General features: G+C 39.9%; 1 protein-coding gene across 1 annotated transcript; it reads right to left on the reverse strand.

Moving 5' to 3' along the window:
- Window positions 1–8,952: 8,952 nt before the first annotated feature.
- LOC118483917 (G-type lectin S-receptor-like serine/threonine-protein kinase SD1-1) lies at window positions 8,953–20,096 on the reverse strand. Its single transcript, XM_035979682.1, has 3 exons — window positions 19,873–20,096; window positions 19,649–19,799; window positions 8,953–9,729 (listed from the first exon to the last, which is right to left on the reverse strand). The coding sequence occupies exons 1-3, from the start codon at window positions 19,959–19,961 to the stop codon at window positions 9,430–9,432; spliced, it is 540 nt and encodes a 179-aa protein (XP_035835575.1). The 5' UTR covers window positions 19,962–20,096; the 3' UTR covers window positions 8,953–9,429.
- Window positions 20,097–25,313: the final 5,217 nt, after the last annotated feature.

The raw sequence follows: 25,313 nt of genomic DNA on the forward strand, positions 1-25,313 counted from the left end.
TGTTTTTATTATTATTTATTCTTGTTATTATTATTATTATTATTGTTATTTATTATTATTATTATTATTATTATTATTGTTATCGTTATTGTATATTATTATTATTATTTATTATTATTTATTATTGTGATTATTGTTATTATTATTTATTATTGTTATTATTATTGTTATTATTATTATTATTATTGTTATTATTTATTTTTCTTATTATTGTTTTTATTTATACAAATAAAAGAAAACTATTTTTTAAGGGATTTAAAATTGTTGACTCAAACTAAATATGAAATCTGTTTTTTTAATAAAAGGAATTAATTTTGAATATAAATAAATGAATAATAAAAAATGTCAAATAAAAAAGGGAGGGGTCCTTCTGTATCGGATCGGCCTCCCCCAGGTTTTGAACTCGCACACTTCGCGTATAACACACAAGCCTTAACCAGTTTATCCTTCTGTACAGGAGCTGATAAATTGGTTATAGTATATCCTTTTTACACTTCATACGCTTTAACAACTCCTATCTGCCCCTTATTGCCATATCCGCTCATAGGCCCATACGCGCGTATGGTGGGTACGGATCCTGAAAACTTTTTAACCCATATGCCTCGTATAGCCCGATGAGACCCATATCCACATACCTTTTCTGAAAAGTTGACAGGACATTTATGACACTCCACTTGCATATGCCTCTCATCGACCCATACGGGTCTCATTGTGGTGGTGTTGGGATTGTGGTTGTGGTTGTGGTGGTGGTGGTGTTGGGGTTGTTGTTGTGGTGGTGGTGGTGGTGTTGGTGGGGGTGGGATGGCTGGGGTGGTGGTGGTGGTGGTGGGTCGGCTGTGGTGGTGGTGGGGGTGGGTCGGCCGGGGTGGTGGTGGTGGTGGTGGTGGGGGTGGGTCGGCTGGGGTGTTGGTGGTGGTGGTGGGTCGGCTGGGGTGGTGGTGGTGGTGTGTCGGCTGGGGTGGTGGTGGTGGGTAGGCTGTGGTGGTTGTGGGTCGGCTGTGGTAGTGGTGGTGGTGGGGGTGGGACGGCTGGGGTGGTGGTAGTGGTGGGTCGGCTGGGGTGGTGGTGGTGGTGGGTGTGGGTCGGCTGGGGTGGTGGTGGTGGTTGTGGTGGTGGTGGGTTGGCTGGGGTGGTGGTGGTGGTGGTCGGCTGGGGTGGTGGTGGTGGTGGTGGGTCGGCTGTGTTGGTGGTGGTGGTGGTGGTGGGTCGGCTGGGGTGGTGGTGGGTCGGCTGGGGTGGTGGTGGTGGTGGTGGGTCGGCTGGGGTGGTGGTGGTGGTGGTGGGTCGGATGGGGTGGTGGTGGGTCGGCTGGGGTGGTGGTGGTGTGTCGGCTGTGGTGGTGGTGGTGGGTCGACTGTGGTGGTGTTTTTTTTTTTTTAATTTTTACAATATATTTTCGAATGCCGAGTCTAATGCGAAATTGTATTTTTTTTATTAACAGGATATCGAAAGTCGGTGTTTTGACGGTGGTGGTAACGTAATTCTTATGGAGAAACTACGTTCGTATTTCAGATTCATGCACTAGAACACCGATCTAGGATTACGTGTTATCGGAGTAGCCTGTTGCCTCGTCAGCTCCCAGTGACGCTAGCTGATGCGTGCTAGTGTGTATATGTTTTAGGTATATATTTTAAGCCATTTTTACACTTTTTAGCCAAGTTTTAAATTTATAAAACACGATAATTACTAACACTACACACACATATGGGCAAGTGCACCCATCGTGGACGTAGTATAGTGTTGGTAAGATACCGAGGTCGTCCAAGGACACAAGAGCTTTTAGTACCGGTTTATCCTCAACGTCTAATCAAATCAAAATGTTAGAAAAGATACAATCCTAAAGGGTCGGATTATTGAAAGATAATTAATTAAGTTATTAATGCAAATTATGGTAGGCCCCTCTTTTGAAGGTGACGTTACCCTCGAATAAGTAGTCTGAGTCAGCCGGGATACAGTCCTAAATAGCCGGGTTATAGTATTAATAGTAGTTTAACTTATGAGGGGGTCAAAGAGTTTGGATCCCCGCCATCCAATACCTATGGGTATTGAAGGAGATCCTACTAAATTTGACCCAGGTCCCTTGTAGGACCTCTAAACGCTGAACAAGGGCAAGACTCTTACCAAACCGTTCGCTTAACCCCCGACCAGGTAGCCAACATACCTCCATATAGACCGTGGAGATATGAGTGGTGAAAATCTTTTATTTTATATAGACAGTAAAATAATGTCAAGACAACACGGACAAACGATAAGGAAGAATCACCTTCAACATAAGAAACTAGTTATTAAAGTCATTAATACAAAACCAAATAAAAAGTGCAAAAGATTAAAAATAAAAAGTATTACACTAGACACTTGTCTTCACCAAGTGATGTAAGAGACTTAGGCAAACATGGCCTTTGATTGTCAAGAACTCTTACGATCAATCTTGGATCCCGAGACGACTCACACACTCTATGATGGACAATGGATGATGGTGGTGGATGATGGTGTTATGGTGGTGGTGGGTGGTGGGTGAAGTGTGAGAGGGGTGGTGTGCTAAGGGATGAGTTGAAATGGCTCCAAGCACTCCTATTTATAGGCTGAACAGAAGCCTGGGCACGGCCCCGTGTCCGTCTGACACTCTCTCTCTTCATTAATTGTAATCCGCAATTACAATAAATGCGTCTGCAGTACTCTGACCACGCCCCCGTGTCCGCTGGGCACGGCCCCGTGGTGGGCAATAAAAGCTTCTATTAGTTTGTCTTTTCTGCTGCTTCTTGAGCACGGCCCCGTGCTCGCTGAGCACGGGGCGTCTTCAGTCTTCTGCTCTCTTTGTTTTGCTTGGGAGGATGCTGTCGAGGGGTCGGGTAATCCACTTTTGTCCCTTTTCTTGTATTTATGTTAGATTTTGCTGTCTTTTTGCTTCTTTTGTTAATTTGAGCTCATTTAATCCTGAAAATACAAAAGGAAGACAAAAAGACACTTTTTCCAACATTAGTACTAAAAAAGGGTTAGTCTTATGCCATATTTGATATAATTTATATGTTGCATTTTGCGCGTATCACTAGCCAACGCAGTTTGCCGCGTGACATGTCCTTCCAAGAGAGGAGTTCATTAGTGTTCTCACGAGCCTTCCACTAACGGGAATGCCACTTCGCTCACTATCCCGGGAAGACGCGGAAGACTGGACGGTGGTTGATAAACGAAATGCCGACTCCACTACTCTAACCTCCTGATCCCTTATGCCATCTCAGTGTGGTAGATGTGAAGCAGAATCTCATTGGAAGGTAGGGTTCGGTACGCAATTTCAAGACAGCCGGGGCTGTCTTTATATTGTGTATGTTGCACCCATCGTTTTCCTGTACAAGAATTCAAAAATATGTAACACTTAGCGATCTAGGGTTTAGGGTTTAGTCGTTACATTTTGTATCAAAGTTACATATTTTGCGTATTAATATAAAACGATGTTTAATTACATTTTGACTTATGTTTCTTGTTGCGTTATGGTTAATAAACGACAATTGAAAAACAATTAAAGACTTTCAGAAAATTGGCATTTTATAATGTACACAATTCATTTCATAAAAATATGAAGTTTTTATAATACTAACACAATTTTTTATAATAACATTTTGTAAAATAAATTTTAATTTTCTTAATATTTCACAACTTCCCCATACAAATACCCTGTCAAAATAAAGTTCCACACTCCCTAATCATTGGTAATCATTGGCTGACACCCAATGATTGGCATTAATTAGATGATAGGGACCAGTTTGAGGTGTATTGGGCAATGAGGGGCGTATGGGTAGGGCCAGTTTAAGGCGTATTGGGCAATGAGGGTCATTTAGGGTTAGGGGGTGTGTAGATACTTATTTGGGGGGGGGGGGGTGGATACCTCCACCGTATGATAAATAAGATACCAATGGCAGGGTAAAAACTAAAAAGCATTTCTGTTGTTTTTAAAAGAAATGAGATTTATGCGCCTTACGGGGATAACAAAATGAAATATTTATCAAATGCTAGTTAGCAAGAAATGATGGTTATCCAAATTTAATGAGGAAACACTAAAATCCCCATATAGATAAATGAGATGTATGCAGTTAACAAGTAAAGTAATTTTGGACTTTCTATGAACTGAGGGGATAAATGTTGGTTTCAGAAGCGTTATGCGTTATGAGCACTCTCACTTTTCACACTCACAAGAACAAACGTATCAAACACAAAGAAACTGGCAGAACTCTCATCATTCTCATTCATCACCAAAGACACTATTTAAAAGGGAAATACAGACACACGACTCGAACATGGGGAGAGAAACTGAAAACAACTGACCCACTACTTTAAACATGCAAAGACCACTCCTACTTTAACTGACCCATTATCAAACTAATGAAAGTAACAGTAAACAAACAAATGAAAAGCAAGACACACGTGCATAAACCCATGCAAACATCCCCATGTTTACCATATTTGAATTATCTCAACATCCCCCCATAATTCAAATACTCTTCATACCCAGCTTGGATCTCAGACAACAGAATTGTTCCACACCAAGTGCCTTGGTGAAAATATCCGCGATTTGCTCCTTTGTGTCACATGGTACCAGCTTTATCTCTTTCTCTTCTACAAGGCTTCGAATGAAATGATACTTAATGTTGATATGCTTGGTTCGGCTGTGAAACCCTTGATTTTTAGTCAAGAACACGGTTGATCTATTATCACACCAGATGGGTGTTGCTTCTTGCTGCTCATGACCCAGTTCCTTCAACATTTTCCTCATCCAGACGGCTTGACAAGCCCCAGTAGCTGCTGCAATGTACTCGGCTTCAGTGGTTGAAAGGGCAACCACTGCTTGCTTCTTGGACATCCATGATACTGCTCCAGTTCCCAGAAAGAAGGCATTGGCTGAAAGGCTCTTCATATCTTCCGATGTACCAGCCCAATCACTGTCAGTAAACCCAGAGAGAGTCACGCATTCGGTTTTCCCGTACCACAAACCGAACCCCACTGTTCCAGCTAGATACCTCATGATTCGTTTAGCTGCACCATAATGATAAACTGAAGGACTCTGCATCAATCGAGAGACAATACCTACAGCAAACGCAATATCGGGTCTCGTGTGCATAACATACATTAGGCCACCAATCATACTTCTGTACTTGTATCCATCCACTAAATCACCTCCATCATCCATCTTGAGTTTCTCATTTTTATTCATTGGGGTAGCAGCTTCTTTACACGATGCCATGCCAAACTTCTTTAATAATTCCACAGTGTATTTCTTTTGAGACAAGAAAATTCCATCAGGTCCTTGTATAACTTCGAGACCCAAGAAATATTGTAGAACACCAATATCACTCATATCAAACTCTTGAATCATCTCCTTTTTGAACTGTTCCACCATCTTTTGTGAAGAACTTGTATAAATAATATCGTCTACATACAAACAAATAATCAGAATCTCACCAGCATTACCTCTTTTAACATACATCGTTGGCTCGTTAAGGCTTCTTGCATACCCATTCTCTGTAAAGAACGTGTCAATTCTGCTATACCAGGCCTTTGGGGCCTGTTTTAACCCGTATAAAGCCTTATGCAGTTTGAAAACTTTGTCTTCCTTTCCTTTCACTTCAAAACCCGGAGGTTGCGAGACATAGACTTCCTCTTGTAAATACCCATTTAGGAAAGCCGACTTGACATCGAATTGGTACACCAACCACCCTCTTTGAGCTGCAAGAGATAAGATGAGCCTGATAGTTTCGAATCGAGCAACCGGAGAAAAAGTTTCTTCGAAATTAATTCCGTACTCTTGAACGTACCCCTTAGCAACTAGCCGTGCCTTATACCGGTTCACTTGACCATGAGCATCCATTTTCACTTTAAAAACCCATTTTAATCCTATTGCTTGCTTGCCACCTGGAAGATCAGTTAGAGTCCAAGTTTTGTGTTTTTCAAGAGAGTTGAGTTCTTCCTTCATTGCACACATCCACTCTTTACTTTCTGAAGCCTCTTTATAATTCACAGGTTCCATGAGAGAGAGGGCAAATTGACAAGTAAATTCAACGCCCTCACATAAAGGCTGAGTATTCTCATAGAGATCTGACAAAGTCCTTTCCTTTAGATGCACATTTGATGAGGTGCTAGATGATGAACCACTGCTCCCATTTGTACTATCACCAGTGCTTTCAAATGACCCATGGGTACTAATGTTACTTGCATCATGACTATCACTTGGCTCAACTAGTGACCCATCACTATCACCTAGCTCAACTAGTGACCCATCACCATCAATAGGTGGTACCACTTCTATTGGCAAACCACTTTTATCGAGTTTCCAACTTGACTTTTCAAGAAACTTTACATCTCTACTCACCACAATTTTCTTCATTTCGATATCATATATTCTGTATGCTTTAGAATGAGGACAATACCCAACAAACACACCTTTCTTTGATCTTGAATCCAATTTTTTTCTTTGTTGTTTTGGTGTCAGAACATAGACTGGACACCCAAAAACTTTAAGATGATGGACAGAGGGCTTTCGACCATACCAGACTTCAAAAGGAGTTCTATAACCAAGGGCCCTGGTTGGACACATTCTTAGTAAATACACAGCAGTGGCGACGGCTTCCCCCAGAATACATCACTTAAACCCTTTTCTTTTAGCATGCTCATAGCCATTTCCCAAACAGTTCTGTTTTTACGCTCTGCAACACCGTTTTGTTCCGGTGTATACGGGGCAGTAAGTTGTCGATTTATACCATGTTCATTGCAGAACTTGGTAAATTCAGTTGAGCAAAACTCGCCCCCTCTGTCCGTTCTTAAAGTCACTATCTTTTGAAGTGTTTCATTTTCAACCTTCGCTTTAAAAAAACTTGAACTTTTCAAAAGCTTCCGATTTTTGATTTAGAAAGTAAACCCATGACACCCTGCTAAAGTCATCAGTGAACAACAAAAAATACCTGCTGCCCCCGAGTGAAGGTGTTGGAATCGGTCCAACAACATCAGCAACTACAAGCTGAAGTATCCGTGTGGCTCGCAAAGCTTCTTTGAGAAACGAATCGCGCATCTGCTTTTCACTTGCACAACTTTCACATACTTCCCATGACTGAATTTTTGGCAACCCATAAACGAACTCTTTCATGCTTAACATCTGCAACCCTTGTCTGTGAAGGTGACCATATCTACTATGCCATAATAGAGACTCATCTTTTTCAGTAGCAACTAACACATGTGACTCATTCATCTCTTTACGTTTACCAACATTTAAAGGGAAAGTGTTATTACTAGACATGGGAATGACACATACAACTTTACCAGATCTTTTGTGTGTGACAGTGCACACATTGTCATTAAACAGTAGTGCATAACCCTTCTTCATTAATTGCCCAACACTCAAAAGGTTGTAGCTCAAGTCTGGTGAAAATTGTACATCATCAATTACCCTAGATTGCCCATCAACTTCCAACTTGACAGCACCCATTCCTTCTACCTTGATTGATTTCCCATTTCCCATTTTAACCTTCACTCTTCTTGTATCATCACACACTCTGAAACAAGGATCTCTTTCCTGTCATATGGTTTGAACAACCACTGTCTACAAACCAAATATCATGCTCTCCCTTCCTTTCGTCTCCTACAGCCATTAACAACTTGCTATCATCCTCTTCTTCTACTTCTTTCTCATCCTTCATTTCGATTTCTACAGCCATGAACAACTTGTTGTCATCCTCTTCTTCTATTTCTTCAACTGCAGCCTGCACTTGAGGTTCACTCCAACAATCGGCTCTCACATGACCAAACCTATTGCAATTGTAGCATTGAATACTACCTCTTCCTCTTCCTGAGAACCTTCCACGTCCTCTCCCACGGCCACGCAGTGAGTTTCTTCCTCTACCTCTGTACGAACCGGGTCTCTCATCTTCTCGCTGACCCGTTTGTTCTTTGGAGAAGGCTTGAAATGCTTGTTCCTCAGTAACTGCCTCTACACTTCTGTTTACTCTTGCTTCATGAGCCTGTAGTGACCCCATCAATTGATCAAAGGTTAGAACACTCAGGTCCTTTGACTCCTCGATGGCGGTTACAACATGGTCCCATCTCACCGGCAAACTTCTAAGAACCTTCTCAACCACCTTCTGATCCGTGACTGTCTCCCCATATGCACGTTTTTGATTCACTATCTTCATTACGTTGGATAAGAAATCTGCTACAGCCTCACCCTCCTTCATTTGGATTGTCTCGAAGTCTCTTCTCAAACCTTGCAACTTCACCATTTTCACTTTGGAATCACCTTGATACTCTGTCTGTAAGACAGTCCAAGCTTGTTTTGCTGTAGTGGCTGCAACAATGCGTGAGAATACTTCATCATGTACAGCTTGTTGAATAAGAGACAAAGCCCGTGCATCTTTCTTCTTGTTTTCCCGTAACCTATTGCGGTCACCATCTCCTTCGTTAAACCCGGTAGCAACAAAATCCCATAAATCTTGCGACATCAGTGAGGTTCTCATCCGAATGTGCCAAAACTCATACCCTTCTCCTTTGAAGATTGGAAGGGGAGGAAGGGGTTGAGTTTGTTGATTGTTCGCCATCACAGATCCTAAACACGGCTCTGATACCAGATGTTGGTTTCAGAAGCGTTATGAGCGCTCTCACTTTTCACACTCACAAGAACAAACGTATCAAACACAAAGAAACTGGCAGAACTCTCATCATTCTCATTCATCACCAAAGACACTATTTAAAAGGGAAATACAGACACACGACTCGAACATGGGGAGAGAAACTGAAAACAACTGACCCACTACTTTAAACATGCAAAGACCACTCCTACTTTAACTGACCCATTATCAAACTAATGAAAGTAACAGTAAACAAACAAATGAAAAGCAAGACACACGTGCATAAACCCATGCAAACATCCCCATGTTTACCATATTTGAATTATCTCAACAATAAAGATAACGAACGTACTTAAGCACACATGACCTTGACAAGCTGCCACGACAGGACTACCCTGACGACCAGTGAATTTTAGGAGTGCTGAATCAATAGAATACAAACCTTTTGTTCGTCTTATATCTTTTGTAGTAGTCACCAGATGATTCCTTCTTCAGGAATCTTTGTATTCAAAGCAGGTTCTGATTTATCATCTTCTATATGTTAAGATGGGTTTAATGCAATTACTGCAAGTATTTACCAAACATAGAATACAAGCAACTAATGTGCAATCATTGTAAACAAAGTGAAAACTTAAAACCAAGAGGGGATTAGTAACTTATCAGTGAATCCTGTTTATTTCGCATACCTGTCCTATAAAGTAGCAAGATCGATAAGCATATGTTCACATTTTCTTATAGATCGACTACTCTACATATGCTGATCAATACGGAATGCTTACTAAGCTTATAGCCGGAGGTTATTTCTTTTAGTACATGCAACTTTCTATTATGTACCATTCAGCTTTGTAATGCTTGGCTCACTGTTAGAACTTATTCCATATGAACCATCATAAAATCCTTGCGTAGAATTTCCAACGTAAAATCCTGGTTCCTTGGGTGAAGGCAATGGACCTTCACCCCCCAACATCATGATCACAGAAGGCATAGTCGGTCTATCCTCTGGGTGACGTTGAACACACAACAAACCAACATGAATTGATCGTAGAACTTGAGAGACATTAATTGATTCACCTAGACACTTAGCAACTAACTCCATGGATCTTCCTTCGTTTTGGAGTTCCCATGCCTGTCAACAACAATGAAAACAAGTCTTTTGCGTTGTTTCATAAAACAAAAGGCAAATTGCATGAAAAAGTAACCAACTTTCTTCTCACTTCTATTTGGGCTCAAGCTATTAATGTAAATTGAGAGAAAGAAAAGCTTGAATTGAATTATTCCCAAAATGATACAAGCCCTAATTATATACAGACAAAACTAACTAACCAACTGTTTTCTAACTTCTTAACTAACAATAAACAGAATAATTAAAGGGTAAAATAGTAATTTGACTTTATTAAGTCAACATCCCCCCTCAAGTTGGTGGTATAACAACACCCAACTTGGACAGAATTTCTCGATGATGTGGAACAGCTAAGCTCTTCGTAAAAATGTCAGCTGGTTGATCAGTTGTACGAGTATGCGTCAAAGAAATAAGTCTGTCTTGAAGTTTCTCACGAACAAAATGGCAGTGAAGATCTATGTGCTTTGTTCGCTCGTGAAACACAGGATTCTTAGCAATATAGATCGCAGCTTGATTATCACATTTTAAAGGAATAGGGGTGACATTCGGAACGTGCAACTCGTGTAGTAACCGGGTTAACCATGCTAATTCAGCAGTGACTCATCGCATTGAGCGATATTCAGCTTCAGATGAACTTAAAGCCACAGTGGGTTGCTTTTTTGATTTCCATGAAATTGAAGAACCTCCAAGGGTAACAAAATAGCCGCTAACAGACCTTCTAGTGTTAGGACATGAAGCCCAGTCAGAATCACAATAAGCCTGAAGATCAAATGAATTTGAGTTATTGAAAAATAACCCTTGTGTAATAGTGCCCTTGACATAAGCCAGTGTATGTAAGGCTGCAGACTAGTGAGGCAGATGAGGATCTTGCATAAATTGGCTAAAAAAATTGGACTGCAAATGAAAGATCCGGCCTTGTATGTGTGAGATAATTCAACTTGCGTATAAGCTGGCTATATTTCAAAGGATCAGAAAAAGAATCACCATCTTTTAACTTCAATTGTAAATGAGATGGTAAAGGAGAATTTTGAATATCCAGGTCGATGAATCAAACTCAGCTAGTAAGTCTTTTGCAAATTTTCTTTGTGACAAGATAATCCCAATCGAATGAGCATGAACTTCTATGCCAAGAAAATAATTCAAAGACCCCAAATCCTTTTTTTTTTGAAAAACATCATGCAGAAAAGCTTTAAGAGCAGTTATCTCCTCTGGATTATTCCATGTTAACAAGATATCGTCCACATATACTGCTGCATGAACCGTAGACGATCCCATTAACTTGGTAAATAAAGAATAATCATTAGCAGACCGCACATAACCTTTTGATTTTAAGACAGTTGAAAGTTTGCCATACCATTGCCTTGATGCTTGGTTTAAGCCATAGAGTGATTTTTGAAGTTTAAGAACTTGATTATATGGTAAAGTTATACCAGGAGGAGGAGGAGACATATAAATGTCTTCATCTAAATCACCATGGAGAAACGCATTGTTCATGTCAAGCTGAAACAGTGGCCATTTCAGTTTTGTTTCAATAGCAATGAGAGATCTAATAGTAGTCATCTTAACTACTTAACTACTTAACTACTGGAGAGAAAGTTTCATTATAATCAATACCATGTTTTTGAGTGTCCCCCTGACAACCAAACGGGCCTTGCACCTTTCAACGGTCCCGTTAGCATGATACTTGATTTTATAAACCCACTTACACTTAATGGGTTTCTTTCAAGGAGGAAGATCAACTATAGACCAAGTGTTATTGTTTTGAAGAGCAGTAAACTCCTTGTCCATTGTTTCCTGCCAAGCTGGAAATTGTGCAGCCTGTTTGTATGAAGTAGGCTCATGCAAAATATCAAGATAATGAGGAATAAGCTGACTGGATTTAGAAAGATCAACAAAATTAGCAAAGGCAGTGGGCAGACACTCATTAGTGATGGTATGAAAGCAATGAACATGTGAATCAGAAGTATGAACATGATTACATACATAATCATGTAAATATGACGGAGGATTAGAAGAACTTGTGGACCTTCTAACAAGAGGAGGAGGAGGGTTAGAAGGCGATTAGGAGAAGGAGAATCTGTTGTAAGAGAATCAGAAATTGAAGAAAATGAATCATCAAAGAAAGAATTGAAATGTTCAACTGGAAGAGGAGGAAAGATTGAAGAATTGTTAGGATTGTGCAAAGAAGGAAACAAGTGTTCAAAAAATACCACATCTCTAGATACAAATGTAGTATGAGTGTCTAGGTTATACAACTTGTAACCTTTCTTTGCAATGGGATACCCAATGAATAAACAAGGTGTAGCTCGAGGTTGAAACTTGTCTCTTCCTTGTTTAGTGGTTGAAGCGTAACACAAACATCCAAAAGCTTTAAGATCTGAGTATGAAGGAGGCTTTTGTGTTAGAATTTCAAAAGGAGTTTTGTTATCGAGTAAAAGTGTAGGATAGAGATTGATTAAATGAGTAGCCGTTAAAACACAATCTCCCCAGAATTTTAAAGGAATATTAGATTGAAACAATAATGCCCTTGAGGTTTCCAAAAGGTGTTTATGTTTTCTCTCAACCACCCCGTTCTACTGGTGAGCATGAGGGCAAATGGTTTGATGAACAATGCCTTTAGACCTGAGATAAGAAGCATGTTCTATACTACTGCCCAATTCAAATGCCTTACCTAATCTTATGCATTTTACTTTGACAGTAATCTGTCTTTCAACCATTTCAATGAAAGCTTGCAAAACAGCAAAGGCATTGCCTTTAGTTGCGAGTAAATGGGTCCAAGTAGTTCTGCTAAAATCATCCACGATTGTCAAAAAATATTTGCAGCCGTTATAAGTGGATGTTTTATATGGTCCCCAAACATCAACATGCAACAAATCAAAAATAGCCTTAGTGGAACGTGTAGTGGGAAAAGGCAAGCAATGTTGCCTAGCTTTAGGCCAAATTGAACAATGATTAAGAACAGACAAATTTTCATTAGAAATGACATCTAATTGTTTCATTTTATAGGCTGGCAAATGTCCAAGCCTATGATGCCATATAGTACTTGAAACAGTAGAATTACAAGTAGAAGTGGTAAATAAAGAAGTGTTGAAACAATGAAAAGAAGGAGTGTTTGCTTTGAGAATGTAGAGCCCATCTAGGAGATCATGAAGAACCAGTGGCCTCTTCATTGATGGGACCTGCAACAAGCAACTTTTATTAGAAAAGTAAACAATGCCTTGATTACTATGACACAATTTAGAAACAGAAAGCAGATTATGCTTGAATTCAGGAACAAAAAGAACATTATGAAGAATCAGATCAGAATGAAGTATAACAGTTCCAACCTGATGAACTGTTATAACATGGCCATTAGGAAGACCAATAAAAAACGGAGATGAAATGTAGTGAAGATTGGAAAATAAATTTGGATCATTACACATGTGATCACTGGCTCTAGTGTCAATGATCCATTTTGTGTGAACATTAGTGGAATTACAAGCCATAATACCTGCAAAATTAGCAGCATGGATCGAAGAAGTAGGCTGTGATTGAGTATCTTTTGCCAAATTGTGGTGCTGCAACAATTTCATCAACTCATTGTATTGTGTGACTGAGATAGATGATGAACCATTTGAAGATTCAGGAGAAGTGCTATTAACAAAAGGATTTGTTGACTGTTGAAAAGGCAAGTCAGATTCAAGTTCCACATTGTTTGCAGTTCCACGTTTTGACTTTGTGAACTTGAAGTCTTTAGGAAAACCAATGATTCTGTAACATTTACTGACATGATGTCCAGATTTCTTGCAATGAGAACAAACTTGCACCTTCTTATTATCAGAATTCCCAAAAAAAGCTGAGTATTAACATTCATAGATGCAAATTCAGAAGGAAAAGGAGATAAAGAATGAATCTCCCTTTAATTTGTTTCTCATCTTGAACAACAAGAACATAAGCTTGATTAATAGTAGGTAACGGTTTCATTATAAGAATATTACCTCTGACCATATCATAACAGGGGTTTAAACCCATCAAGAATTGCATAAGACGCTGATCTTCATCTCTCTTAGCCAGAAGATTAGCAGTACCACAGGTGCATATTGGAATGGTGTTAATAGACATTAATTCATCCCAAACAGTCTTGAGTCTCGTAAAATAAGAAGCAACATCAGAATTACCTTGAACAAGATCAGTTAAGCTCTTTTGCAACTGATACTACTTGGCACCATTGTCTTGACCATATTGATCGTTGAGTTCAAGCCATAATTGTCGAGCAGACGCAACATAAAGAACACTGCCACTGATATCTCGAGATAATGTGTTAAAGATCCAAGAAATCACCATGTCATTGCACCGATTCCAGAGAGAAACTTGAGAAGAATCAGTGGGAGAAGCAAATTCACCATTTACAAACACCAATTTGCTCTTTGCAGATAGGGCAATTGTTATGGCACGTTTCCACGCACCAAATCCCTAGCCATCAAACGGTTTGGAAACAAGAAGCATCCCAGGATGATCAGAAGGATGTAAGAACAAAGGATTGGAAGAATTAATCGCGCTAGAAGACGGAATCGATTCAGGCATAATGAAAAACAGAGCAAATTGAACGAAATTGAACGAATAAATCATGAAAGAAAATGACGAATTGAACGAGAGAAACTGAAGAAATCACGAAGAAATTGATCGCGGAAACGAAAAAACAGAATCGAATCAGGATGATACCATGTAAATTGAGAGAATGAAAAGCTTGAATTGAATTATTCCCAAAATGATACAAGCCCTAATTATATACAGACAAAACTAACTAACCAACTGTTTTCTAACTTCCTAACTAACAATAAACAGAATAATTAAAGGGTAAAATAGTAATTTGACTTTATTAAGTCAACAATTAACAAGTTCTCATTAGGGGTAATCTTTGAAGTTAACCACTGCTTGAAGATTAAAAGTCTTTTAACATGTTTAAAGTTACCACAAACTACCACTAGTCATTTTGACAGGTTTTCAAATTTTAATAGAACTTTTCTCATTTGCTTGGGTTTTAATTGCTGAAAAACATAGATAGTTACCTAAAATAAAATAAAATCCAATGAGTTTTACCCTATTAAACGATTTGCCCTTGCATAATATTTAAAGTTAATTGCTTGCCTTCTCTCATTAGCAACCTCAATATTTACACAAATTACAAGGTATCCAAAATATAGAAGGTGTATAACTACCTAGCACAAATTACGGGATTACACTAATTTGGATGATTCTCTCATATTATTTACATAATTATTATATATCTATTATACCCCTGTAGTCGAAGCGGGAGGAGAGCGGATGCTGAGAGTGGATCTGAAATCTTCAAAGAGCATGCGAGGAAGGCCTTTTGTGAATATATCTGCAATCTGGTAGCGTGACGGGATATGGACAACACGAACTTATCCACGCTGTACATGTTCATGGACAAAGTGAATATCCAACTCTATGTGTTTTGTCCGTTGATGTTGTACCGGGTTACTTGAAAGATAAATTGCACTAACATTATCACAGTAGACCAAGGTTGCTCGAGTTAGAGGATGATGTAGTTCGAGTAGCAGGTTCCGAAACCAGCAGATTTCGACGACAACATTGGCGACCCCACGGTACTCGGCTTCTGTACTGGATCACGAAATAGTTGACTGGCGCTTGGAGGACCATGATATGAGGTTGTCCCCGAAATAAATGCAATACCCACTAGTGGACCGTCGTGTGTTTGGGCAACCAGCCAAGTCTGCATCAGTGTAAGCCTGTAAGGATGGGGCAGAAGTGTGGCCCAAAGTCAGGCCGTAGGAAGATGTGCCCTTGATGTAGCGAATGATCCTCTTCAGAGCATTCCAGTGATCGGTACGGGGATCATGCATATGCATGCATATCTGTTGAACAGCATATGTGATGTCAGGTCTAGTAAAAGTAAGATACTGAAGTGCTCCAGCAAGGCTTCTGTAAAGGGTGGGATCATGAAATGGTTCCCTGGAGTTTGCACTGAGCTTCAGATTGGTGTCGACGGGAGTGGACACGGGGTTGCAAGACTGCATACCTGCACGAGCAATAATATCAGTGGCATAAGAATGTTGTGACAGGAACATGGTGTCCCTATGGCGGGTGATTGAAATGCCCAAGAAAAAACTGAGTGGGCCAAGATCTTTCATGGCGAATTTAGTAGCAAGTTTCGCCATGAGGTGGTGTCGAAGACGGTCAGACGAGGTGACAAGCAAGATGTCATCAACATATAGAAGAAGGTAGGCAATGTCGTGACCACTGTGTAAAGTGAATAGAGAAGTATCGCATTTGCTATGATGAAAGCCCATAGTTAGAACAAAGTCGGTGAACCATTGATACCATGCTCGTGGTGACTGTTTGAGTTCATAGAGTGATTTCTTGAGTAAACAGACATAGTTAGGAAAATTGCGATCCAGAAAACCCATTGGTTGATGCATGTAAACTGTTTCATGTAAGTTCCCCTAAGAAATGCGTTGGTGACGTCCAGTTGATGAACCGAGCATGACTTGGAAAGTGCTAGAGACAAAACAGTTCTGATGGTGGCTGGTTTTACAACTGGACTAAATGTGTCACCGCAGTCAATTCCCACTTGTTGTGTGCGACCGTCACACACCAATCGTGCCTTGTACCTTTCCAAACTCCTGTCTGATTTGAATTTGTGTTTAAATAACCACATGCTTCGAATGACATTCATGTGTGGTTCCCTTGGTACCAACTTCCATGTTCCATTTTTAATAAGTGCATTATATTCGTTAGTCATGGCAGAGAACCATACAGGTATGCATAAAGCATCAGTTGGGTTTTTGGGTATGGGAGTGATGTCAGCGGTGGTAGATGTGTGAAGGTTGAGGTGGTGTTTGGGTTTGACAATACCACTCATGGAGCGAGTTTGCATTGTGCGAGCTGGGGGAGGAGGTGGAGAGGGGGCTGTGGTGTGAGAGGTATGTGGAATGAAGTCTTGCTGATGGTCGATTGTGGAATGGGTCGTGTGAGCCGGTTGGGGTGAAGAGGTCTGTTGGGTCGATTGGTCCATAGGTGTAGGATGGGTGATAGGTGAATTTGGGCCGGTGGGTTGGAGTTGTGGTGTGGGGCCGTGGCTGTGGGGTGAGGAAGTTGGGCTAGCATTTGGACTTTGGGCCGCAGGTGTGGATTGTGGGGTCTGGGTAGTGTGTAAAGGGTTAATGTGAGGCCATAAGTGGTGGTTTGTTGGAGAGTTTAGAAAGTCATAAGATTGTGGTGGGGCTACATATTGTTTGAATGGAAAGGTTGTTTCATCAAAAGCCACATGGCGACAAATGATAATTTGCTTTGTATTTAGGCAAAGACATTTGTACCCCCGATGAGAGGTAGGATATCCTAAGAAGACACATGGGTGGGAACGGTTTTCGAGTTTGAGAAATGTGGTGGAAGGGGCGAGAGGGTAGCACAAACAACCGAAGACACGAATGTGGTCATAGGTGGGTGTGTTGTGGTATAATAATTCAGTTGGAGTGTTGGAGGTGTGGTTTTTATTAGGTAGGTCGTGGTTTCAAGAGCATGATGCCACAAGTGGTTTGGTAGAGAACCTTGAGCAAGTAATGTACGCATCATGTTATTGATTGTACGGATTTTCCTCTCGGCCTTGCCATTTTGGGAGGAGGTGTGAGGACACGAAAGTCGAAATACGATGCCATTTGCTTTAATGAATTGTTGAAAAGAGTTATTGACATATTCTTTTCCGTTGTCACATTGGAATGATTTAATATTTCTTTCAAATTGGGTTTGTATTAATTTGGCAAAGTTACAGAATATAGAAAACACTTGTGATTTTTTTTTTTGCGATTGGGAAACCCATAAGAAATTGGTAAAGTCGTCCAAAAATAACACATAGTATCGGTGTCCCCCAGAGCTAAGTATGGGGGAGGTCCATAGATCACTGTGGACAATATCAAAAGGTTGAGAGGTGCAAGTATTGGAATTGAAAAATGTCAATCTAGTACTTTTACCAAAAATGCAAGACTGGCATACATTATTCTGAAATTTATTAAAAGTAATAGAACTAGAATTATTTAAAGAAGACAAAGACTGTTGTCCCGGGTGTCCAAGACGTTGATGCCAGAGTTGGGAGGTCATGGCTACAAAGGAGGATGGTTGAGTTGAGGCAGGGCCAAGCACCAGCGATTACAGATCACCGCTGTTGTTGCACCGGAGGATAGGGGTCCGGGTCTTGTAATCATTCACAAGAAAACCAAAGGGATCAAACTCAACAGAAACAAAATTATCATTTGTGAAACGGCGAACGGAAACTAAATTTTTAAGTAATTTTGGTGAGTAAAGAACATTTTTAAGGATAAAGGGTGGGAAAGGTTTGGGTAGGATTTTGGTGCCTTGTCCATGTACGGGTATAGTGTCGCCATTTCCAACAATTATATTTTTTGAAATACACTTATTAGAAAAGGAAAGAAAGTCACCTTGATCATGAGTTATGGTGGTTGTCGCCCCTGTGTCCATATAAGGAGTCGGATCCTGTTGTTGAAGTGACATAGTGTATAGTGCTTGCTCAATGTCCGTAGGTGTGTACGCGGTGTGATGAGCCTGATTTGGACGCGAACCAAGGATCCCTTGAGAATTAGTATTATGTTGTGACCAATTGGATGTGCTCGGGTATGGGCAGGGGGTGTGGGCCAAGGAGTATTTTGTTGTTGCTGTGAGAAATTGTGTGGGGCGTTCCAACCATAAGCCCAAGGTGGGGTGTATAGATTTTGCCAATAACTTTGAGAAGGTCCTCCCCATGGTGTACGATGTTTGCCCGAGTAACCACCACGACCGCGTCCTCTTCCTCGACGACCACCGCGGCCTCGTGAACGATCAGTATATTTATATCTGGATGAATCTTGGTGGGTGTCAGTGTTGGAGGACCGGGAGGTCCCGGCAGCCAAGGCAGTCCCGGCCGTTTTTGATGCGGCAAGTGCGTGTTCGGCCTTTCGTTGTTTGACTTGTATTAACCTTGAGCAGGCAGTGTAGAAATTGGGCAGAGGATCCTGCTGTAAAATGGTGGCAATACTTTCGTATTGCTCGTTCAGTCCGGCGATTAATTAGAGAACAAGACGGTCGTTGTCAACCGGGGCGTTCACATTAGCGAGCTGATCGGCAATGACCTTCAACTCCTGGTAGTACGCAGAAACATTTGGAAACCCGTCAAGACGAGTGTTGGAGAACTTGTGAAGAGGCTGAATAGCGCAGGCACTTTTGTTATCGTTAAATAGATCTTCAATGGCTACCCATGCGGCATACGCGGTTGTGTTTTTGGTCATGATAGTGTGAAGAAAGTCGTTAGAGATCGTGCCATAGATCCATTGTAGAACAATGGCGTCTAGTCGATCCCATTCGTCTTCCGGTTTGGGTTTGGCGGTTTCTTTTCCGGCATCGGAAGTTGCAGGTTTGGAGGAGGCGGGACGTTCCAAGCGGTGGTCGATAACTTTAAAAGTTCGACAGTGAATTTTAAAGAATTCCGACCAGGAAGCCTACTGGCTGGAGTCGATTTCCAAGAGGATGGAAATGAAGGTTCTTATGTTTGAAACTGTGGTGGCTGGATGTATTTGAGGTGTGGAGGCCATTGTAGAATGAAGGGGAAGAAGGGTTGAAAGATTAAAGACGGAAGAGGGATGAAGGCGTAGGGGTAGGAAGGATGATCAAGCTGGATCTCTTGATACCATATTTGAAGTTAATTGCTTGCCTTCTCTCATTAGTAACCTCATGTATTTATACAAATTACAAGGTATCCAAAATATAGGTGTATAACTACCTAGCACTAATTACGGGATTACACTAATTTGGATGATTCTCTCATATTATTTACATAATTATATATATATATATATATATATATATATATATATATATATATATATATATTACATAATTAAAAGGAGAAACTTACATGTCCAATAAGGTTGTTGGAATGTTCTTCATGGACAAACCCTCTGTTTTTTTCTCCGCTAACAATTTCTAGCACTAACACGCCAAAGCTATATACGTCTGATTTTATCGAAAATATACCATTTCCTGCATACTCTGGTGCCATGTAGCCACTATGAAGAATGAAAGTATATGTAAATAATTCACTAAACAAATATGAATGAGGTTAGGGTAGATGTCTCTCACTATGTTCCAACCACTCTGTTTGTGTTTGACTCTATCTGATTTCCTCCAAAAGTTCTAGCCAAGCCAAAATCTGATATCTTCGGGTTCATCTCTATGTCAAGCAAGATATTGCTGACTTTGGATCTCTATGTATGACTCTGAGCCGAGAATCCTGGTGAAGATAAAGAAGACCACGAGCAATTCCATTGATAATGTGGTAACGTGTAGTCCAATCAAGGCGTTCGTTTCGAGTTGTATTTGTGAATAGATTGAATTAGTTTTGCTTCATGTATTTTTTTATTTGATACTTTTGTAAGATTCTTTTCTTTCGTTCCTTTTTTTTTTTTTTTTTTGATATATTGTTCCATTTACCTACCAAATATGAAGGAATCAAGGCTTTTGTTTGGCATGTATTCATAGATCAACATCTTTTCGGCTCCTCCTATGCAGCAACCCAAAAGCTTAACAAGGTTACGATGTTGTAGTTTAGATATCAAGATGACTTCATTCTTGAACTCGTGAAGTCCTTGAGTGGATGTTTTTGCTAGCCTCTTAACTGCTATTTCCTTCCCGTCTTCGAGTACACCCTGAAACTTAATGCTTATTGAAGGCCCAGATGAATAAAAAACCTAGATTGATCAAACCTTGATCAACTCTTTTATTGGTATATGAACCAAAGCAAGTAATAATACATTAACCAATTACCCCTGTTTATACTAAACTAGATTGGAAAAAAGGATAATCTATTCTCGGTTGGAAATCATGTTCTTATTTGACTCGATTTCCTACCATCCAAAATACCATACCAGAAACAATAATTAAAATAAGCAAAACATTGTTAACCTAAACCAAACAACCGATCGACTTAAAGTCTCAACCAAGTTTCAGTGATTATGAGCAGATCGAGTATCCCACTACATGCATTCGTAACTTATGCTACAAATCAGTTTATGGTAACACCTCCATATGTACGACATAGAAGGGCATGGAGTCATAGAATACCTTGTATACGGGTCCAAAACCTCCCTCTCCAAGTTTATTATCCATTGAAAAGTTGTTCGTAGCTGTAAGTAATGTAGACAAGCCAAATAGTGGTAACTCGAGATCTTCATCACCACCTTTATATTCAGGATCATGTCTCCATTCTTTTCCGGGTGTCCCTGTGAGGTGGAATGGACAATGTCGGGTTGGATATATTTAATTTATTGGTAAAATGATTTAGAATAAATTATAACATGAGCAGAACATAATGTAAGTAAAGAAATACCTTGATGCTGTTGCTTCTTCATATAAAAAATGTAAAATAAGCATAATGAAACTAGTATGGCCAAAACTGCAAATGCTATGGGGACAATAACTCGTACTCTACTCCCTGCATTTGAGCTTCTACTGTTTTCTATCAAGTCTGTGTGAAAACATTATGTTATAATGATGCATTTATGTTGACATATAGACTACTAATAATGAACTATTGTTTTGAGTTACCTAATGCAGAAGCTGACACTCGTATATACAGAGTATCCCCATCTTCTGGAAATGTTCTGATATCAACTAGGTCACCAAACCATAGCAAGCAACCACTCTCGGTCCCTGAGACTTTCAAAATTTTGAAAGCAGTACATGAACAATTGCTTTTACACATCTTCTCGCACTCTACAGGGGTCATAGTCAGGTTATACCATGTTCCCCGAGTGTCGGGTAACTTCAAGTTTGAATATTTATTGAACCCTTCCCCGGGGTTACAATCCAAAGAGATGGTATGTCGACACCCTTGTGACTAATCCGTAGTTCTCCACTGGTCAGGAGATGTGGGTTCAAACCCCTTCAAACATTCACAAACTGGGGAGTTATCAACGTTGCAGTTCCCAAATGGCCCACACACTGCATATTCATCACAATCATCTTTTTGTAGAGAATTATAAATGTTCCATTCTTGTTTGCTAGGAATCCATAACAAGCGCACTAGACGACCGCTTGGTAGTAATACTAGCCTCGTCAAAACTGAAGTATCTATAAGATTAAATTGATAGTAAATTTCTCTCTGGTTAAGAACAAATGTGTAGTTGTAAAAAGGGTTGGCTTTCAAAGAAGTAACTTCAGTAAATCTGTTTCCGTCCCATGGACCTCCCCGAACCCTTATTTCCCGGCCTTCTGTTAGGATCAGTTGAGGGTTGTTGGTAATCGAACATGCGAATCACAGGTTTTGAATATGAAAAAATTGAGAATCAAAAGAACAATAAACTTGCTTGTATTGAATGAAAAGTGATGATTACAATTGACATACATGAACCCTATATATACTATACGAATAGATGCGATTGTAGAGACATATCTCTTCACGAACGGTTGCGACTCTTGAACTTGTGGTTGAGATTGATCTTGAAGAGGTGCCTTGAAGAATCACGTCCCTTTTGTCTGTTCCTGTTGCCGCCAATCTGAAGGGGTGCGACCAGAGAGATGTCGATCCCTTTAGTTTGTTGGTTTCAAACTTTCATCTTGTCGCTTCCGGTCCTCGTACTTTCTAACTAATCTAATTACAACATAAACCAACTATCTACTAATTACAGAACGACCCCTATACCTATATTTAGTTTGAAACATCAATACTCTCCTGTAAACTAAATATAGTTTAACAAAGGTCTTCAACTTGCTTGACTTGCAGTAGCATTGGTTCCTCTTCCAATGCGAGATTGGCTTCTTGTTGCGTGTCTTTCTCCTTTTCCTTCCACTTGGTGCAATCTCTTGCAAAATGACCAAGTTCTCCACAATCATAACATCTGAACTTGCTCTTGTCTTGGTTTCTTGGACCCATATCTTTTCCACGTCCTCTTCCCCCTTTGAAAGATCCTTGTCCTTGACTTCTGCCATAGTTTTGAACACCACGGCCCTTTCCATGATGCAAACTTTCAAACTGATTATTTGTACTTGCCATCATGAGTCCTCCTTGATTATTATCTTTTTGCTTGTCTTGACTTTTGAGACGTTCTTCAAAAGCTATTATTCTTCCTACTGCTTCTTCAAATGGCATTTTGTCTATTTCCGAATATTGTTCGATATTTGCCACGATGGGTAGGAACTTCTTCGGAACGGAGATAAGTAACTTCCTTACGAGTTTCTTGTCTTTGATAGTGGTACCGAGAGTTTTAAATTTGGCTTTCATACCACTCAACTTGCTTGCGAAACTACTTACTGTTTCGTTCTCATCCATCTTTAAAACTTCTAGTTCGCTCCTCAAAGTTTGTAGACGTGCTTTCTGAACCATATCTGCTCCGAGATAACGAACTTTGATTGCATCCCATACTTCCTTTGCTTTTTCGTATTGCGCAACTTGCATCAAAACATCTTCCGGTAGCGTTTGGAAGATAAGTGCTTTCGTTGTGTGCGCCTTCTTTTCATTTATCCCTTCCGTTGAAACAACTGTTTCCCAAAGACTATATGCCTTCAAGATTGTTTCCATCATAACTGCCCATTGGGTGTAATTCGTCTCTTTCAATTTTGGGCATTGAAGAGATACATTCCCTTGCTCGTGGAGTGACGTTGACGCGTTTCCATCTTTTTCTGTCATGCCTCCTTTCTTTCTCGCCTTGCTTTTCTTGCCTATCTTGCTTATGATCGGATGATCCCTTTCTTGACCGAGTAGATCAAATTTCTTACTTAGTACTTGCGTCTGGCCAACTTGCTAACCAGGTTCTTGCGTTTCTGACCGACTTGCTAATCAGATTTTTATGTACCCTGACCCACTTGCTAATCAGGTTCTGACCGACTTGCTGATCAGATTCTTGCTAACTTGCTGTTGCGAGTGATAAAAAATATCCAACCAACTTGCTAATTGGACTTAATTTGATCGACCCGCTGTACTTGCTTTTTCTTGCTTTGACCAAGAATAGTCGTTTCTTGCTAGACTGAATCGTGATGATTCAACGTGCTACTTGCTATTTTAAACTTAACGATCAGGAACTTGCTATTTGAACCAAGAATCGGTTTGACTTGCTAGAACAGATACGGGTTCGATTTCTTGCTATACGTATCGTTTATGATTTAAAAATTGACTTGCTTTATTTTTTTTAAATGCTAATGATCCCCTTTTCAACGTACAAAAAAACTTGATTTCTTTTTTCTTTTTGAACACCAGTTCCACAATTAGTGTGATTCCAATATGGCTTTGTAAAAAAAAGTCAAACTTGCAATTAGAATTCGTGATCTTGTTTATGATTCTTTAATGAATCAGTAACAACAAATTAATTGGAATCAAACCAAAACAACTTTGACCCTTTTTTTTTACACAGAACCGATGACCATATTATTCCTTTATTGTGGTTCGACTAAATCAAAAGAAAAAAAAACGCACTTACGAAATCGAACACCGTCGCGGTTCTCTGATTCAAACGGCAAACCCGGATTATCGTTTCTTGCTCGTAATCTTGCACTGAGATTTTTCCTTCTTGCTTCCTCTCGGATCGATTAACGTGGTGCTCTGATACCACTGTTGGTAATCGAACATGCGAATCACAGGTTTTGAATATGAAAAAATTGAGAATCAAAAGAACAATAAACTTGCTTGTATTGAATGAAAAGTGATGATTACAATTGACATACATGAACCCTATATATACTATACGAATAGATGCGATTGTAGAGACATATCTCTTCACGAACGGTTGCGACTCTTGAACTTGTGGTTGAGATTGATCTTGAAGAGGTGCCTTGAAGAATCACGTCCCTTTTGTCTGTTCCTGTTGCCGCCAATCTGAAGGGGTGCGACCAGAGAGATGTCGATCCCTTTAGTTTGTTGGTTTCAAACTTTCATCTTGTCGCTTCCGGTCCTCGTACTTTCTAACTAATCTAATTACAACATAAACCAACTATCTACTAATTATAGAACGACCCCTATACCTATATTTAGTTTAAAACATCAATAAGGGTAACCTCTGGTATCAACACTAAATGAAAACTCACCCAATGCTGGATCGTTATCGGATTTCCATGACGTGAAGTGCCTGTCAATCCCCGTAACCAAATTCCAGCCTAGCTTCATTCCAGGACGTAAAGTGTCTGTCATAAAGTCGAAACTTTGCCATATGGGATCTTTTTTATGTTGGAAATTTCGTGTAACTTTTAGAAAATAATTTTTAGTCAATTTGTCAAACAAACTGAACGCAGCGGAAAACATGTACACGAGGTTCGGTTCTAAACCGTTTCCACCAGTGATCTCTTTACAATCAAAATAGGTTATATTAAAATTAAAGAATCGTGACATCCAAGAAAGACACCTTGGTTCAACGAACGATCTCGCTAGATGATCATTGACCACGAAATCATATTTGTTCGTTTGAAATTGTTTCAAACGAAACCTTTAAACTAAGAAAAATAAAGTTCAAAAACTTTAGTTACCTTTTTGCGTAATCGAAGAAACAAATGATTTGTTTGTACAAACGAATTAGAACTTCATGAATTGGATTGTT

Source organism: Helianthus annuus, chromosome 11 (assembly GCF_002127325.2).
Source record: "Helianthus annuus cultivar XRQ/B chromosome 11, HanXRQr2.0-SUNRISE, whole genome shotgun sequence".
Classification (NCBI taxonomy): domain Eukaryota; kingdom Viridiplantae; phylum Streptophyta; class Magnoliopsida; order Asterales; family Asteraceae; genus Helianthus; species Helianthus annuus.